Raw genomic sequence first — 19,080 nt, forward strand, 5'->3', positions numbered from 1 at the left:
TTGAGATTTGAATGTTTATAAAACCCAAGAAGCACCTTATAGTTTCATGGAACACAGCTGGAGAAATCTCTAGTTTAAACCATATGATTGACAGTATGGGTGGGGATTAGCTTCAACCTTGTCTAGGAGTATCTATCTCCATGGCAACTGTCACCATAGTATCAGGCCTAGGACAGAGGTGGTAAATGAGCTCATACAGGATGGGGAGGAATGCAGTGTGGTATCTTCCTGGTCCCCATTCCAGGAAATCCCAGAGACATGCCTCTCACCTTGATAGAAGAAGCCTGCAGATAATAGCCAGATGGAAATGACCTCTTTGCTGCTCATTACCAGCATTCCAACCTGTTTTCAGGAGGAGGCTCTTCACTCCCGTGGGTCATATTCACATCAGCTTTGGTGCATCAGGCCTCACGTGTTAACCTCACCTGCTCACATTGCTCCTCCAGAACAGGGACTCCCCCTCAAGAAGGAACTGACCTTAGGTTTCTCAGTATTCCCACCCTACCGGACCTATGGGATGGAGAGGAAGTTCATCTAAAAAATCACCCCCCCTCCTTTGCCTGTACCCACGACAGACCCACTGGGGTTTTGTCCACTAGGGAGCAGGCACTGGGCAGTGCTTCCTCAACTTTAATGTGTACGTGAGTTTCCTGCGGATCTCGTTAAAATGTAAATCTTGATTTAGTGGGTGTTATGGGCTGAACAGTGTTCCCTCAAAACTCATACGTTGACGTCCTGACCCCTACTACCTTAGAATGTGACTGCATTTGGAGATATGGTCTTTAAAGAGGTAATTAAGGTTAAATTAGGTCCTTGAGGTGGGCTCTAATCCACCTAAGAGGACTGATCTCCTTATAAGAAGAGGGGAATATAAACAGACACAGAGGGAAGACATAAGGAGAAGATGGCTATCTACAAGCCAAGTAGAGAGGCTCCAGAGGAAACCAACCCTGCATACACCTTGACCTTGGACTTTAAGCCTCCAGAACTGTAAGAAAATAAATTTCTGTTGTTTAAGCCACCAGTCTGTGGAACTTTATCATACATAGCAGCCCCAGCTGACTAATACAGGAGGTCTGGGGAGGGAATTGGCAGTTTGCATTTCTTTTTTTAAAGATTTTATTTATTTGACAGAGAGAGACACAGTAAGAGAGGGAACACAAGCAGGGGGAGTGGGAGAGGGAGAAGCAGGCTTCCTGCTGAGCAGGGAGCCCGATGCTGGGCTCAATCCCAGGACCCTGGGATCATGACCTGAGCCACCCAGGTGCCCCATAGAGAGTTTGCATTTCTAACAAGCTCCTGGATGATGCTGACACTGCCCATCCAAGGACCACACTTTGAGTAGCAAAGACCTGGAGAATCTGGTCCCTTTTTGTTTGATGGCAATGTCAGCAGCTTACCAAATCACTGAGCAGGTGGGGAAGAAGAGCGCTTTTTTCCTCAAACTCTGCCTTCCTTAAGATGGCTAAAGGTAATTGTTCTCAGCCTTTTTGATTTGCATTACTTTTGAGATATTTTAAACAAGAGGCACCTTTCAGGGGATGAGGTTAGATTATATAAGCAAACAAGATGGACTGGATAATAACAGTAGGTAAACTGGGGACCTCACGCCCCGTCTAATGTGAGCAAGCTGCCATTCGGTCTCTGAGCCAGAAGATGAGCTTAGTGTGATCATATTTTCCAAAGTTTCAAGAGAAGCTAGACATTTGGGTTTTTACATTAAATCTCTAAATTTTTAAACTTTTCAATGTTGGCAACTCCATCAATTTATTTTTGAAATGTGAGGCAAACGAGCCCCCTGAGGTCCTGGACGTGTTCTTGATCTAGATCTTGTTTTGGGAATATACATAGGTAGAAATTCATCAAGCTGTGTGATTAAGATTTGTACAATTTCCTCCTTGTAATTTATGCCACAATAAAAAATCTGCATGGGAATGATGCCTATCAACCTCAAGGTCACGTGTGGGGGTGGAGGCAGGGGAGGAATGGGGTTGGTTTCTACCTGTATCTCTAACATCATGTTTCCTTAAAGAGAGAGAACTGAAGCATGTACGGGAAATTAAGAATAGCTGTCTCCGTGGTGTCTAGGTTTTCTACCTTATTTTGTTCTGTATGTTTGAAATATTTCATAATTAAAGATTTTTAATATTAAAAAAAAATAACGCCTGAGAATATCAATACTGTATGGGCCAAACCAAACCCTCTGGAGGTTTCTGAACTATTCTTTTAGTTTCGCTCTGGGGCTGTATTGCTGTTCAGATAAGAATGTTCGTGAGCCCTTGGGGCGCCTGGGTGGGTCAGTCGGTTAAGCCGCTGCCTTCGGCTCAGGTCATGATCCTGGGGTCCTGGGATCGAGCCCCGCATCCGGCTCTTTGCTCAGCAGGGAGCCTGCTTCTCCCTCTCCTCCCCACTCGTGCTCTCTCTTGCTCTCTCTCTCTCTCTCAAATAAATAAAATCTTAAAAAAAAAAAGAAAGAATATTCGCAGGCCTGATCCCGTTGTCCTACATGTGTCAGTAAATACCTGCATCCCCCATGCTGTGTGTGGGACATGATGTCATCTCACCCGCTCAGCGTGGCATCCTCTATGACTTTATCAGGAGAAGTGGCATTCTTGCCCAGCCTCAGGTGTAGTGAAAACACAGCTTATGTATCTAGGTGAAGATACTGTGTTGTGTTCACCGGTGAGAACCACCACAGAATAGGCTTCTCTGGTCTTGAACGCAAGACAGCCCAGTGGTGAATCTCACTGGGTACCAACCTGGCTCTGCCACTTACTTGCTATGTCCTCTTAGGCAACTTAGTCTCGGCCTCAATTCCCTCACATGCAGCATGGGAATAATAATAGTATCTCCCTATCTGGGTATATGTGAAGATTTAAGTTTGCTGAGTGATGGGTGCACGACTTTCAATAATCACTAGCTATTATCAAGTACTTAACGTTAGTGTGATTTTACTTCAAATGTCTTTGTTACATCATGGATTAAAGCGGAGGTCACTGCATTAAGAAATTGATATGTGACCACCAAACCTCAAAGGGAGAGTATTTTCAACTCGGATTCACATAGCAAATGTGATCAAACACTGTCACAGGGGGTGCCTGGGTGGCTCAGTCGTTAAGCGTCTGCCTTCGGCTTGGGTCATGATCCCGGGGTCCTGGGATCGAGCCCCGCGTCGGGCTCTCTGCTCGGCAGGAAGCCTGCTTCTCCCTCTCCCACTCCCCCTGCTTGTGTTCCCTCTCTCGCTGTGTCTGTCAAAAAATAAATAAAATCTTAAAAAAAAAAACCCAAAAACCAAAAAAAAAAAAACTGTCCTAGATGCCGTTCGCAGAAGCAGGGGCTGGGAACCCTCACTTCCTGCCTTCAAGGAACAGACCTGTCTGTATCCTTTGTGAAAGACCCCAAACTACTAAATCAAAACTCAAGGGAAAAGAGGATGGTGGAAGCCCCAGGCTGGTTCATTTTCTGGCTGCCTGAGCCCTCGGGGCTGGGGCACCTGCCCCTCCCTGTGGATGGTGCTGTTGCCAGGCAGACTGGCTGGTTGGCATGCAGGGTTGCTGTTTGGGGCTTGTTGCTCAAGGTAATTGTATTCCTCCCAGGAACAGCACCCCACTGGCAGCTTTGTGACCCAAAAAGGGCTTTCGCAGTGACTAATAAAGCTGTAAAGGATGCACCCAGATCCAAGAAAATCCATTCTCTGAAGGAATATGATTTCAATGACTTCTCAGTTGGTGCTTCTTTGCCTTTTAAGCCACAAGCATTAAGATTGTCTGAAATTCCAGTTATCCCATGCTGCGTTCTCCGGAGAAGCCGTAAACCACTGAGTAAATCACCGAGACAATCACAGACACTATTGGTGCCTGGAATGGAGGAGAGGAGCTAATTACCCCAGGGAGTGCATGCATTTCCTACGTGGGCCTCTCCGTGCATCTCAGGATATACATTCTTCCAGCATTTCTGCTGTCTCCAGTTCAGAAGGCCCACAGATCTGCTGGGCTGTCTTTCCCTGCCACTGGCCTAAAACTCCTGTGGCACGCACTATGGTCTGTCTGGCAGAACCTGGGAGCTGCCCCGGCCATTTCCACTCTCCTTCACCCTGAAATCGGTTACCCATCTACTTCATTAATAGTCTCTGAATCCGTCCCCCCAGCCACTGTCCCAGTTGAGGCCCTCCCTACCCTTCCCGCTTCCTGCTGCACCCACGACTCTCTGGTCTTGAGCTTGCCCTCATGCAACGTTCCTCCACTCAGCTGCCAAAATGTAAATCTGATGCCAGCTCTCAGCTTAAATCCTCTAATGCTGCCCCTCCCCACACCCACACACTGTTTTCAGGCTACATGTTCCCAGTATTGCCAGAATTCTGAGTTGTCAAGACAAGCCAGAAATCTGGATTTTTATGTGAATTCCCCCATTTTGTTTAGTTTTAGAGTTATTACATTTTCACATTAAAAACATTATAAAACAGTGTAGTAAGTCCCTCACCCACTCCTGGCCCCAATTCCCTAACTGAAGAGGCCACCTCTGTTACCAGTTGCTTCTGAAGCCTTTTGGACACACACACAAACATACACATACACATTCAGACACACATACACAAACACACACACAATGTTTTTTTCTATACAGAGGGTAGCCAATTTTTTTTATGTTGATTGAAAATTTTTTTATTCTTATGTTAATCCCCATACATTACATCATTAGTTTTAGATGAAGTGTTCCATGATTCATTGTTTGTGCATAACACCCAGTGCTCCATGCAGAATGTGCCCTCCTCAATACCCACCACCAGGCTAACCCATCCTCCCACCCCCCTCCCCTCTAGAACCCTCAGTTTGTTTTTCAGAGTCCATCGTCTCTCATGTTGATAGAAAATTTTAAAACTCTGAGGGTCAAACAAGACACATTTGCATCCATGGGTTATAAATTATGTAGGCATGTGCTTATGACCCACTTGACTGAAAGTTCCCTAAAGACAGGGGTGGAGCTTTGTCTTGGCATCCCCCTCTATAGCTGGCATGACGCCTTGCACACAGCTGGCACTCAATGAGTGCCCATCCATTTGCACATTTATTAAGCACCACTCTGTGCCTACTGTTGGGCTTGCCACAGATCTCCAGGTGAACTGTGGCATGAGCACTTTCGGAGGAAACATGACAGCGGTGAGTTAAGTCTAGGTAAGTTACAGCCCTGGGGAAACAACCAGAACTCAGCTGGCTCTAGGTTCACAGCTGCCCCCCTCCCATTTTCCCTGGTTATGAGCCTGCAACAAATGGGCAGAAAGAGCAGATCACGTCCCCCTCGCAGGCTTGCCCTGGCGGGGCTTCTGCTTGTGCTAACACCAGTGTTCCCAAGCCGGCGCTCATTCCCAGGAGTGGTGATTCCATTTTTTGCCCTGCACCAGATCAAGGCAAGCCGGGACGGGACAGAAACCACAGGCCCGGGCAGTTTGCTGACTCCTCCTGGGGCGCAGGGCTTGGCTGGGAGGGCCGCTGGAGTGACTAAGGCCTTTTCAAGCTTCTTCATGTTGGGAGAAGACTCACTGCTCACGTGGTTTGGGGCCCTTCTCCTAAGTTAGGTCCTATTTGCTAGGTGATCCCTGACCAGCTGGCTTGCATGATGGTCACAGGACAAGGTAATATTCTCAGTTCATGATGAGGTGAGCCCCGCTGAGGATATGTAACAAACGCTTACCACAGTTTCCCTCCCCGATCCTTGGAGAAGGTTGCCGATTATTTCTGCAGTGACACAGGACAGGTGGTTCTCATAGGGAGCACACTTCTGTGGAGGGGCCATAAGCAATTCCCCTGGAACGGTACTGTGGCGTCCTCTCTTTCTCTCCCATTCAAGAGACCATTCGGGAATGTAAGTGGGTGGGAGCATGAATTTGTTCTAAGAGTCACCTTGAATATATTCTAATTGTAGAGTTATATGAATCTTACTGCCAAAACTCATGTAAGTGAGACTTGTCATATTCCTTTCTTTATTTCAAGTTACCTTGAGCTTGGAGACCTCACCCTCTGGGCAGGCAGGAAAATAATACTGTTGGTAGCAGGTGGGGCAGGCTCTCTCTCTCCCTGGGGATGCATGAAAATCCAGGAGGTTACATAGCCCTGGAAAATGGAGACGAGTCCACTCTTCTCCTGAGGCCAAGTCTTCTGCTGATATTCCCGGGCTGTGTCTGCAGAGGAGGAGGCTGGCATGGCTTCTGTTCCAAGCTTGGGAATCTTGGCGAAAGCTGGGAATCCTAGGCCAAGTCTCTAAGCCTCGGGAAGACACCACAAAGCTCTCCATGGAAGACCTGTCATCTTGCCCACCTGCCTCAGGCACCGTAGGGAGCACATTCCGGTCTGCAGTGCCTGGAGTCCACTAATCTCCAATCCCTCCTAGGCTCCAGGCTTCCAGAAAACATAAGCCAGGTTGTCTGCACAAACAACTTCTGCATTTGGCCCCCAAACCAACCTCCCCGAGGCAGGGCTGGCTTCCTGCTCAGAAAGAAGAAATAAAATACAGGAAAAACAAACCCCTGTGCTAAGAGTTCTGCCACCTAATTTATATTAGAATAAACTGATCATTCACAGATCTGTGTCCGTGACAAAATTCTGCACTCATCAGGAGTCAGCCGTGCCGCAATCAGAGCTCATGTGGTGCCGCCATGGCTTTGTTCTAAAGTAGAGCACAAAAAAAAATGGAAGGATATTTTGTCCTCACCCCTGCTTTCTTTCCCCCATTCACTGATTGTCCTGAGAACGAAAACATAAAAGCCCTTCTCCCTGAGGAAGCAATTTCTAGGCAAGAAGATTATCAAAAGGGTTGCTGCCCAGTGCCCCCATTAATTGTACCAAATCCGGTCAATTATGAAAATACAAGCATCACCTTATTACGATAATTATGCAATGCTGATTAAAGTGGAAGTGGTATTAAAACTATTTCTTTTCCTAAAACTGTCTTCTCCACTTAACTAGCACTTTCTTAAAAACGATCTTAGTTTTCAAGTTAATCTAGTGTCCATGAGCCAGAGCTGAAGAGCCTCTGGTCTATGAGAGGTCTGCATTGATAATACGGCGACTGGTTTCAAAAAGATTGCGGCCTTCGTGTATTAGTATATGTTACATCTGGGCAGGCATGGGACCCAAGCACTTGAAGTAGAAAAATGGGAACCTTGAGGTTTGAGTTCTTCGGGATGTTTATTCCAGCTGTGCATTGATTGGGAGCTCAGCAGCAGGCCTCTGGGCTAATACCTGTAGCTGATACCACCGCAGAACATAGGACCAGGACCATTCTCAGCCTCTTCTGCAATCAATGATTACTTCCCAGGGCAAAGTTGCATCTGTCTTGAGGTTGCCTATCAACACCACTCATACGTAAAAAAATATAAACGCAAAGGAAACCCGGAAATCATTTTTACCTCTCAGATGGTTGGGTGATTAAAACCACAGATAGTACAAATTATAGATGAGCCTTTAGGCAAACAGTAGACTCATAAATCATTGATAGGAGTATAAATGGATCAGTCTTTCCAGTGAGTAATGTGTCAATGTCTATTCGAATTCTTAAATGCTCATGCCCTCTTTCCTGGTAGTTGCACTGCGAAAAATTTACCATACAAATACACTTGCAAATGTATGGCAAGAAAGGAAAAATGTACAAGGATGTTTCCTGCAGCATTGGTGGCAACAGACACAAACCGGAAACCAGTTAAACGTTTCTCAATAGCAATATGGTTAAATACATTAAGGGACAGCCACACGAGGGAGTTTTGTGACCATTTAAAAGGATGTGGTCAGGGGCGCCTGTGTGGCTTAGTTGGTGAAGCACGCTATTCTTTTTTTTTTTTTTTTTAAGATTTTATTTATTTATTTGAGAGAGAGAATGAGAGACAGCACAAGAGGGAAGAGGGTCAGAGGGAGAAGCAGACCCCCTGCTGAGCAGGGAGCCCGATGCGGGACCCGATCCCGGGACTCCAGGATCATGACCTGAGCCGAAGGCAGTCGCTTAACCAACTGAGCCACTCAGGTGCCCAAAGCACGCTATTCTTGATTCCAGCTCAGGGTCATGAGACAGAGCCCTGCTTTGGGCTCCGAGTTCAGCAGGGAGTTTGCTAGAGGTTCTCTCTTTCCCTCTGCCCCTCCACCTGCTCACATGCTTCCTCTCTCTCTCAAAAAAATAAATAAAATCTTAAGAAAAAGGATGTGGTCAAACACTGTTTTGATGACTATAACTTTGTAATATACAGTTGGCCCTTGAATAACAGGGGTCTGAACGATACAGTTCCACTTATACACAGAGTTTTTTTGATAAATGCAGTACTATAAATTTATGTTCTCATCCTTATGATATTTAATAACATTTTTTCCCTCTAGTTTACTTTTTGTTAAGAATACCATATATAGGGCGCCTGGGTGGCTCAGTTGGTTAAGCGACTGCCTTCGGCTCAGGTCATGATTCTGGAGTCCCGGGATTGAGTCCCGCATCGGGCTCCCTGCTCGGCGGGGAGTCTGCTTCTCCCTCTGACCCTCCCCCCTCTCATGCTCTTTCTATCTCATTCTCTCAAATAAATAAATAAAATCTTTAAAAAATGAAAATTAAAAATGAAAATTAAAAAAAAGAATACCATATATAATATATATAACACACAACATATGTGTTAATTGACTTTATGTTATTGGTAGGGCTTCCAGTCAACAGTAGGCTATTAGTAGTTACATTTCGGGGGAGCCCGAACTTCCACCTGAATTTTGACTGCACGGGGCATTAGGACCCCTAACCTCTGTGTTGTTCAAGGGCCACTTGCAGGTTAAAATCAGGAAATGTGATGCCTGTGACTTTGTTCTTCTTTTTCAAGACTGCTTTGGCTGTCTGGGGTCTTTTGTGGTCCCATACAAATTTTATGATTGGTTTTTCTATTTCTGTAAAGCAGGTCATTGGAATTTTGATAAAGATTGCTTTGGGTGGTAGAGGCATTTTAACAGTATTAATGCTTCTAATCCCTGAACATGGAATATCTTTCCATTTCTTTGTGCCCACTCGAATTCCTTTGATCCATGTCTTATACATTTCAGTGTACAGATCTTTTACCTTCCTGTTTAAATTTATTCCTACGTATTTTATTGTTTCTGATGCTATTTTAAATGAGTTTGTTTTCTTAGCTGCATTTTAAAACAGCTTGTTAGTATACAGAAATGCAACTGATTTTTTTTTTTACAACTGAAAAATAAATAAAAGAATGTGGTCAATCTTGCACGCTAAAGTAGAAAGAAACCTTGAATATACAGAAATAAATAGAAAAACCAGGATACATATAAAATGCTGATATATTTTTTTCTGGAAAGATAAGCAAAATATTAACATGGTTATTTTTCTAAAAATATGCATATAATCTAAAAAAAAAGAGACTACCTGGGAAGTGGTAGACCATTTCCCCCCATTCTTTGTACTTACTGATAAGCAAAAAAAAAAAAAATTTTTTTTTCTTGTTTTTTTTTAAAGAATGAGGCTAGGGGCTCCTGGGTGGCTCAGTTGGTTAGGCATCTTGCCTTCGGCTCAGGTCATGATCCCGGAGTCCTGGGATGGAGCCCCGCATCAGACTCCCTGCTCAGCGGGGAGTCTGCTTCTCCCCCTCCCTCTGCCTGCCGCGCCCCCTGCTTGTGCTCTCTCTCACTGTCAAAGAAATAAAATCTTAAAAAAAATGAATGAGGCTATATGTGTATAAAAGCTGAAACGTGTCTGTGAGAGATTGTGCTTTCCAAAAATGCCCAGGACAATATTCCTGGTTTTACATGCCCTTCTAGAATCTTGTTACTCCCCATCAGGAGGTGGCTTATTCACTCCTCTGGAAACTGGGTGGGCCTTTGACAGCTTTGGCAATAAGAACACCATGGGAGTGACACTGCGGCTTCTGGGGCTATGCTCAGAATGGCCATACGGCTTCCGTGAAGGTTGTGAAGGTTGTGCTCTCTCTTGGGATGCCTGCCCTTGGAACTCAGGCACCATTCCACCAGGAACCCCAAGCCAGCTCACAGTTCAGGGGTTTGGAGTATATTCGCAGTTGTGCAAACATCACCACTAATTCCAGAACAATTCCATCAGCCCAAAAGGAAACCCTGTCCTATCCAATCCCCTCCTTCCCTCATGCCCTGGCAACCACTATCTATTTTTTTCTCTATGGCTGTGCCTATTCTAGACACTCCATATAAATGGAATCATACAGTATGTGGCCTCTTGTATCTGGCATCTTTCACTTAGCATAACGTTTTCAAGGTTCATCCGTGGAGTATGTATCAGTATTCCATTCCTTTGTGTGGCTGAACAATATTCCATCGTATGGATGCACATTTGCTTATCTATTCATCCCTTCATGGACATTTGGGTTGTTTTCACTTTTTGGTTATTAGGAATGAGTGTTGTCAACAGTGACATAGAATTTTTTGTGTGGACATGTTCTCAAAGCTCAAGTACTTTAAAATCACCTATTAATATTGAACAGCACATACCACATAATAATTAAATGATACATAATTAAAATAATTCTTATTCATTAAAACAGGTTTTCTAAGAGCAGCCATCCTGTTCCCTCATAGTAATTCAGATGTCACACGGAACACTGCATAGACTTAAAGTAATAACATAGCACTATTTCCAGATTTTTCACTAATTTACATAAACCTTTCACCAAATCAGTCTGAGTTAATGACATGCTACTTTACTATCTAAAAGAAAAAGCTATTATGTGGTCTTCAAAATTCCTCTCTTTATGTCCCAAGATGAAAACCTAGCACTTTAATTTGACACACACGGAAAGACTTCGGTCTCTTCAGGAATTTGGGGTCTGATTTAGAGTTCTTGTGAACACAGCCTTGTGCTGTGACTTATCTGTCTGGGTTTATTTAATAGGAGTTCAATAAAAATAGGCTGTATTTAAAACTAAATCCTGCACTATATAAAAACTCACTTGTGTGGGAGTTCAGGCTTGCATTTAGAGGAGACTGTCATGCGAATATGAACTCGATTGCAAGGTTCTTCATCCATGGGCACCGTTTCCCTTTGGGATGGTCCCACTCTCCTCCCGGCGCCTGCTGCTGGCTTCCCAAGCAAGCCTCATCCCGGTCATTCGGAGTCTGCCCATATGCTTCACATTAATCTAGTCAGGAAACAATGAGATGCTTCTCTGGGGAACTGCTGTAGCGGCCACTTGTAGAGGGGAAACCACACTATTAAGAAAGTGTGGACGCTTTCCCCGACGGAAAATTACAAGTTTGCTTGGTTTCAATCGTTGGCACCACATCTTGGGTTCCTCATCACTGAATAGACTTCTTTCCACTTGGCTTTCTCTCGGCCAGTGTCCTGGCACACTATCAGAGGGGAAAATAATTAGAAAGAAGTGTCTTTTAGGGATGAGAAGCACTGGTGGTTTACCAGATGGAGAGAATCACAGAGCTTCAAACAAACCCCGACAAGACAGTAGCACTATTTGTCTTCCTGCTTCCATAAACTATATGCAGTGTTCATGCCTCCTGAAATGTGCACACTAAGAGCCAGGATGTTGGCTCAGATTCCCTCTTCTTCAGGGGAAGCCTTTGGTGGCTCTTTAGCGCATGAGCAATGACCCAACTATAGTTAGCCCCAGATAATTTTCCAAGGGCTCCCCTCATCTTCTCAGAGTTCTTATGTTGCTATGGGGTATAAGGTCCATCTTATTTTCGGTTTGCTCATCATTCAGGTTGTGTGAGTGTGGGATGGGGAGTGAGAAACAGCTTTATTATTTTTGTAGAAACGATACTTGCTAATTGTAAAAATATCAAATAGAGATATGTAGCTTTTTAAAAAGCATCTGATAGCTCACCTTTCAGGAGTAACAAGTGGGTCACTTTGGTTTTTCTAGTAATCTCTGCTTGATATATATGTATGTATATATATATATATATATATATATATATAAAATTATTCATACAGCATTTCTCAAATGTTCTTGGGAACATGGTGTTATTTGTGATCAACCAGAAGCTTACCATGAGACAAGGACTGGCAAGGAAGCAATTCATCTGGGAGGTGCAGCAAATACTAATGGGGAGTGGGTAAGACAGGGAGGGTAGGGCAGCCAATTAAGAGTGGCTGTCAAGTTAGCTGCTACTGTGGGTGGATGGAGATTAATCCCACAGAGAAACTCTGGAAAATGGTGTAGAACACGTGCCTCAGAGACCTCATTTGAAGGGCAAGGGAGCTGGGGTATTTATATCCCAGGTCCCACTGGGTGAGGCTGCTCCCAGTGGGTTTAATTCTGAGCACTTCCAGCCTGAACAGCCTTCCAAGACATTGGAGAAAGCCCCCAGGAAAGAAAGGAAGATCCTTGCAGGTAGAGGGCAGCCAGGCACATACACAGGAGCGGTATGGCTGGAAAGATATGCCAGGCACTGCTCTAGATGCAGGGGACACAGCAGGAAACACAACAGAGGGGGTCCTGCCCTCACGGAGCATTTCTTCTATTGGGGAGACAGATAATAAACAAAGCAAGGAAGAACTATGTGGAATGTGTTGCATGGTGACAAGTACTGTGGAGAAAAGTTAAGTACTGAAGAGTCCTGGGAAGGATGGAGAAGGGGTTGGTTCTACTTAGCAAAAGAGGGATCGGGGCAGGCCTTAGCAAGAGGGTGACGCTCAAGTGAAGACCCACAGGAGGGGAGAATCTGGCTTCAGTTGAACAGATCGCTCTGGCGGACGTGTGGAGAACGAAGTGACGAGGGGCCGGGGCGGGAGTTGAGTCAGGAGGCAACTGTAATACTCCAAGTGGTAGAGCAGCAGTGAGGAGAAGTTAGATTCTAGAAGTATCTAGAAGGTAGAGAGAAGGTGACTGGTGGACAGGTGGGATGTGGAGTGTTTGACCTGCACAACTGGAAAGATGGGGCTGCCATCTTCTGAATCAGGAAAATCTTCAGAAGGAGCAAGTCCTCAGGCAGGGGTGACTAGGCACATGGTTGTGGGCACGTGGGTGGGCTCTTTCAGACACCGAAGCGGAGAGGTCGGTGGGAAGCTGCGCACGTGGGGGCCTGGATAAAACGCGGTGGGTCTGTCAGCCTATGTACGGTCTGAGCCACGCTACCGGTGAAGATGTCCAAGGGAGTCGCTGCACAGGAACGAGGGCCGAGACTGAACCCCAAGCCCTCAGGGAGACAGAAGACCAGAAAAAGGAGATGGGGAAAGAGCACCCAGGGTGTGGTGTCCCAAAAGCCAAGTGCAGAAAGTATTTCTAGAAGGGGGGAGTGATCAACTGTGTGTAGGTGTATCCACGCGCCACATCTATAGCGATGTACATGCAGAAACTCTCTCTCGATACACACTTACAAGGCGTTTTAGATCACTAGTATACTATATAAACAGATCTGTAACTCCGTTTTCTTGGGAAGAGTGTTCCATAGCAAGAGTATCTGTCTACTCCGTCTTTTAATAGTTGCACAGTATTTTACTGTGTACGTGTATCATAATGAATTTTTCCTCATGGGTAACTATTTTTCCCAATTATAGAACTCTAAATTACGCAGCAATGGGAATCTTGTATCCATCCTTTCACAATGGGAATCTTGTATCCATCCTTTCACACCTGTCTGATCATCTCCTTGGGATAAACCCTGGAAGTGGGGTTGCTGATTCAAGACTCCTTCCTGGGCAGCCCTATAACTCAAGAAGTATTCAGTAAGGAACATCTGCTCCTACCAAGGAAGACAGCTGGGGTGTTATTCCAGGTAGACCCCGTGCCACGGGGACGCATCTGAATGCATGGAGGACACCGGGCAGCCATCTGGATAAACGGCTGTTAGAAATAGGGCAGATGTCTGAATCAAGGCAGGAAAGTCCACGACAGGAAGCAATCTGTTGGTACTAGCTCTCAGCCTGACATATGAAACTGCAGCCAAATTCTAAGTATAAAAAGCCACTCCGTTTCCACACAGAGCAGAACTCGAGGCCTGCAGGCTCTCCAGCAGAGCCACTGAGAGCTTATTACGTCAAGAGCAAATGTAGCAGACGGAGGCAGATGTGCCTTTTTGAAATGACTGTAATTAACTCCAAATCTTTCCACATACTTTATTTTGCTGGCTGGATTTGTCATTTAGCTGTTAGAACAAGCCTACCACATACCTCAGGTTTTTTCCCTTTACCTTGCCATTCCTGGCAACAGCATGACTCCATCACCTGTCCGGGCAAATACAGAGTCTTTGCCTGGATGGGGTCAGAATGCCCTGCACATTCAGTGGTAACCTTGAAAATAATGTCTACCAGCCAGGCAATTGGCTGAGAGCCTCCAAGGACTTCAGGGCATTAAAGGACAATGTCTTTAGTCACGTATGTCAAGTGTAGGGAAATGTACTGAGACAACTCTTAGTTCATAAGGAAAAGAAGGAAAGGGACGCCCGGGTGGCTCAGTCGGTTAAGCGGCTGCCTTCGGCTCGGGTCATGACCCCAGGGTCCTGGGATTGAGCCCCAAGTGGGGAATCCCTGCTCAGCGGGGAGTCTGCTTCTCTCTCTCCCTCTGCCTGCCACTCTGCCTACTTGTGCTCTGTCAGGTAAATAAATAAAATCTTTAAAAAAAAAAAAAAGGAAAGGAAAATGACCAACACAGAGCCATGCCTTGGATCCATTTATTCCCATCTCTGGGTGGGTCTGTAAACAACATTCATCCCAGGACTCAGGACCCACCTCTGGTACTTGATCCGTGGAAATCATAGGTGAGTAATACTCATCCAAGGAGGAGTTCTTAACACTAGGTTCTTAACCACTGAAAGAGGCCTACAAGAACATACGCAATAGTCTGAAGTTTTCAAATGTTTTAGGTCTGTGTGATCTGGCTAGATGCTCTTCACTTCACTTTACCATGTGACATCCCTTTACCGTGACAGAGCCTCAAGCCACATACACACCAATTCAGCCACCAACAGTGTTCCCTCCCTTCTGCTCTAAGAGCAAGGCCCGGTCCAGGCAGGAGGTCAACAGGGAGGGTTTTCTTCTTCTATGTCATGGCTGAGATAAATTACTTTATCCCATGGATACAGCAGCTAGAGGGCAGCCTGCAGAATTTATGCCGAATTCCATGCCTTACATGACCATATTTCACAGTTTATTACGAGATCACTGACACCAGACCTATAAGCCTCTGCGTGATGCTTCAGATCTGAGCCTGGGAGCGCCCAGCACCTGCTCGTTGTCTTCCTTGGCCCGGGCCGCCCACACCATCGGCAGGCCTCTGCTCAGAACACCGTGTAGTAGTGCTCAGTGGTGCTGACGATGTCACTCTGGTCCTCCAGGAGCTCCAGCACCTGCTGCAGCACACGTTCACTCAGGTCTGGGCTGACACTTAGGCGAGCACAGGCCAAGATGTGCTGAAAGTGGCAGCCCTTCTCTGCATCTGCTGGAAAAAGGCAGTTGGCTAAGCTCGGCACACCTGTCAGACCCTCCCCCCCCTCCGCGGCCCTGCCCCTGCATTTTCACAAGATCCGCTGGTGATTCTTAAGCTCGGTAAAGTTGGAGATGCACTGGTTTAGACTGCCAGCAGAAACAAAACAAAAGCCCTGTTCTCAGGCCCCTTATTTCGCCACATGACGTGGACCCGCTGCTCAGGAACTCAGGCCTTCAATCTTCAAGGGCTGCTAATCGATAATTGATTATCTGTAACTGAGTGGATTTTTTAAATCTTTTTTCTCTAGTGCAGGTACGTGTACAAGTGCTCCTATTCAGAGCCGAGCCCATAGCTTTCCAGGTGGGAGCCCTCCTGAGACTGAGAGAGGAGCTGGTTTACGGCAGCCTCCGGATTCTTTCCCGTTAAGTCCTGACTGACCTAACAGCCTAGACAAGGGATTCTGACCACAGATCTGTTCTCATTCTTCTCTGCCTGGGCTTCCAAGCAGTCCTGTCTATGATGGTTGCGTTCTAGAAATCTCTTATCCTCCACCCCAAAAAACCCAAGACCATTTGGTATACAATGATAAAAGTTCACGGTTAGCAACCTCTTTCCTAGTTCAAACCAATGATTTAGAGTAGTGGAATGCACGGTGCTGTTCTGACCACTACGGAGGGTCATGAAATCAACATAATGGGCTGTGATTAGCAATTGTTTCCTTACCAACAGATTAAGAAAGACTGGAATAGGAAATTACAAAATGCACTGCATTATATAATGCGTATTATTTTGTGAAACTTTTAATATATATAAATATTCATACATACTTAAAAAATGTATATTTATATATATAAAATACATTTGATATGTGTATGTACATATATATGTAAATATAATGTACTGGGTCATGATGTAAAATGCATTTGTAACTCTGAGTCAAAGTCAAACCTCATTACTGAAAACAAAGCCTCCCCAGATTCACTTCGAGCGCCATGCAGGGCCAAGCTTGGCCCCTCTGTTGTCTCCCCAGCATCTGGCACACCTGCTGCGCCACAGTCACCGAAGGTTGTTTTCAGAGAACAAAATGCTTTAGGCTCCAGGAAGGTGATTTAGAGGTATCGTGGTGTTGGGCAAAGCATGGTTTGGGAGGTGGCGCACCTCTGTGGCCTTGGGCAACTCACAGCATCTCTGAGCCCGAGTTTTCTCACCTATGAGGAGGGGGAGGGACTATAAAGGGGGTGAGGGCACCTCTGGGGTTCTTTCCAGCTCTAAGGGTCAGAGAATATCCCAAACCATGCTCCAGAGCTAACAAAGACTTGCTAAATTCTGACCTCTAGTGGCCCTGTCCACTCATTATCCCTCCCAGTTGGGGTTACTGTTGAAAAACTTGCCACCTTCACTGGTTTCCTGGCTGTTCCTTCAACATTCATTCAATAAAGACTTCCTGAACACCTACTGTGTGTGTAGTGCTGAGCAAGGAGGAGCAAATGACAGATGGAGAGCGGACTCCAGAGGCCACCAGACCCGAATTCAAGTACTGGCTCCGACAGGGGCAGTGTGGCTCACGTCTCTGGGTCTGTTTCCTCCTCTGTAAGACGGGGAGAAAATCACCTACTTCACCGGTGGCTGTGGGGATCAAAGGAGGCCTGTGGCAGGTGCTCCTTACACGGGAATGACTATGATTCTGTTGTCATCTCCATAACCTAAGATGATACACATAACCTAGTCCCTGCTCTAGAGCAGCTTCAGCTCTTCCTGAGAAGGGTGATACTGGAGGGTGGAAAGGGGCTCCAACCAAACTGGGCCTGCACACAGCAGACGGGGAGCACCGTACTCTCACCACCGCTTGGCTTTTAATCGGTCTTTGCAGGGCCTGCATGCCCAAGCTCAGGGCTCAAGAGGACTTACATATGACATATGTGATCCTGACTGCCCTGAAGGCCTTGAACTATCTCTTCAGAAAGGCCATGCTGCTGTTTGGGAAGGGTGCTCACAAGGGACCTTCCAGTCACATGGGGAGAGGGACTGGTTCTAGTTTTTGAGTGTTTGGTAGAATTCACCAGTGAGGCCATCAGGTCCAGAGCTTTTCTTTGTTGGTAGATTTTTAGTTACTGATGCAATCTCCTTACTAGTTAGAGCTCTACTCGAATTTCCTTTTTCTATGTGATTCAGTCTTGGTAGGTTCCGTGTTTCTAGGAACCTGCCCATTTCATCTGGTTATCCAGTTTGTTAGCATGCAATTGCTCACAGCACTCTTTCATAGTCTTTCTTTATTTCTGGAGAACCAGTACTAATGTCCTCATTTTCATTTCTGATTTCAGTAATTTGAGTCTTTTCTCTTTCTTCTTAGTCACTCTAGCTAAAGGTTTGGCAATTGTGTTGATTTTTTCGAAGAACCAACTTCTGGTTTCATTTTCTCTATTATTTTCTATTCTCTGTTTCATTTATTTTTGCTCTAATTTCTTCTGCTAGCTTTGGGTTTAATTTGTTCTTCTTTTTCTAGTTTCTTAAATCGTTAGAAGTTAGGTTTTGATTTGAGATCCCTCTTGTTTTTTAATGTGTTTGTAGCTATAACGTTCCCTTTAGTGCTGCATCTCTAAGTTTTGGTATGTTGTAGTCTCATTTTCATTCATCTCTAGCTATTTTCCAATGTCCTTTGTGATTTCTTCGATTTACTAGTTAAGAGTGTTGTTTAATATCCACAAATTTGTTAAATTTTCCAGTTTTGTCACTGACTTCTAACTTCATCCGATTGTGGTCAGAGAAGATTCTTTGTATCGTAACTTTTTAAAATCTACAGAGACTTCATTAGTGGCCTAACATATGGTCTATCCTGGAAAATGCCCCATGTACATTTGACAAGAATGTATATTCTATTGTTGGAGAGAGTGTTTTGTGTAGGTCTGTTAGATTTAGCTTATTTCTCGTAGTGTTCAAGTTCTCTATCTCCTTACTTATCTTCTGTCTGCTTGTTCTACCCATTATTGAGAGTAGGATACTGACGTCCCCAACTATGATTGTAGAACTATTTATTTCTCCTTTCAATTTTCTCAACTTTTGCTCCATCTATTTGGATCGTCTGTCCTTAGGTACATAAATGTTTATAGTCGCTGTATCTTCTTGCTGTATTGAAAACTTTTAATAATATATAGTGCCCTTCTTAGTCTCTTGTAAACTTTTTGGGTTTAAAGCTGGTATTGTCTGATATTAGTATAGCCACTCCTGCTCTCTGTTGGTTACTTTTATTTGCACAGGGTATCTTTTTCCACCCTTTGACTTTCAATCCATTTGTCTTTGGATCTAAAGTGAGTCTTCTGTAGACAGCATACAGTGGGAGCATGTTTTTTTTTTTTTTAAGATTTTATTTATTTATTTGAGAGAGAGAGAGAATGAGAGACAGAGAGCAGGAGAGGGAGGAGGGTCAGAGGGAGAAGCAGACTCCCTGCTGAGCAGCGAGCCCGATGTGGGACTCGATCCTGGGACTCCAGGATCATGACCCGAGCAGAAGGCAGTCGCTTAACCAACTGAGCCACCCAGGCGCCCTGGGAGCATGTTTTTTTAATCCATTCTGCCAATCTGTCTTTTGAGTGGAGAGTTAAATCCATTTAGGTTTAAACTAATTACTGTTGGGGGGGTGGGGGGGTGGGAAGGACTTACTTTTGTCATTTTGCTATTTGTTTTCTATATGCCTTGTAACTTTT

The 19,080-nt window shown here is 45.1% G+C and overlaps 1 protein-coding gene across 18 annotated transcripts in view; it reads right to left on the minus strand.

The window, feature by feature from the left end:
- Positions 1–4,797: 4,797 nt before the first annotated feature.
- Positions 4,798–19,080, minus strand: part of STN1 (STN1 subunit of CST complex) — a 52,418-nt gene continuing 38,135 nt past the window's right edge. For 13 of the 18 annotated variants that reach the window (XM_045878761.3, XM_054508373.2, XM_045878759.3 and 10 more), the window contains one exon: positions 14,611–15,391. In XM_045878761.3, coding sequence (XP_045734717.2) covers positions 15,231–15,391 — 161 coding nt within the window. In that variant the 3' untranslated portion in view covers positions 14,611–15,230. Of the gene's footprint in view, positions 6,661–8,527; positions 11,346–14,610; positions 15,392–19,080 lie in introns of those variants that run through there. The other 5 variants (XM_064595237.1, XM_045878763.3, XM_064595238.1 and 2 more) reach the window with 4 other exon arrangements.

This window comes from Mirounga angustirostris, unplaced genomic scaffold, assembly GCF_029215605.1.
Source record: "Mirounga angustirostris isolate CCGP_5_RB_7025 unplaced genomic scaffold, mMirAng1.0.hap1 SCAF_6, whole genome shotgun sequence".
NCBI classification, from domain to species: Eukaryota; Metazoa; Chordata; class Mammalia; order Carnivora; family Phocidae; genus Mirounga; species Mirounga angustirostris.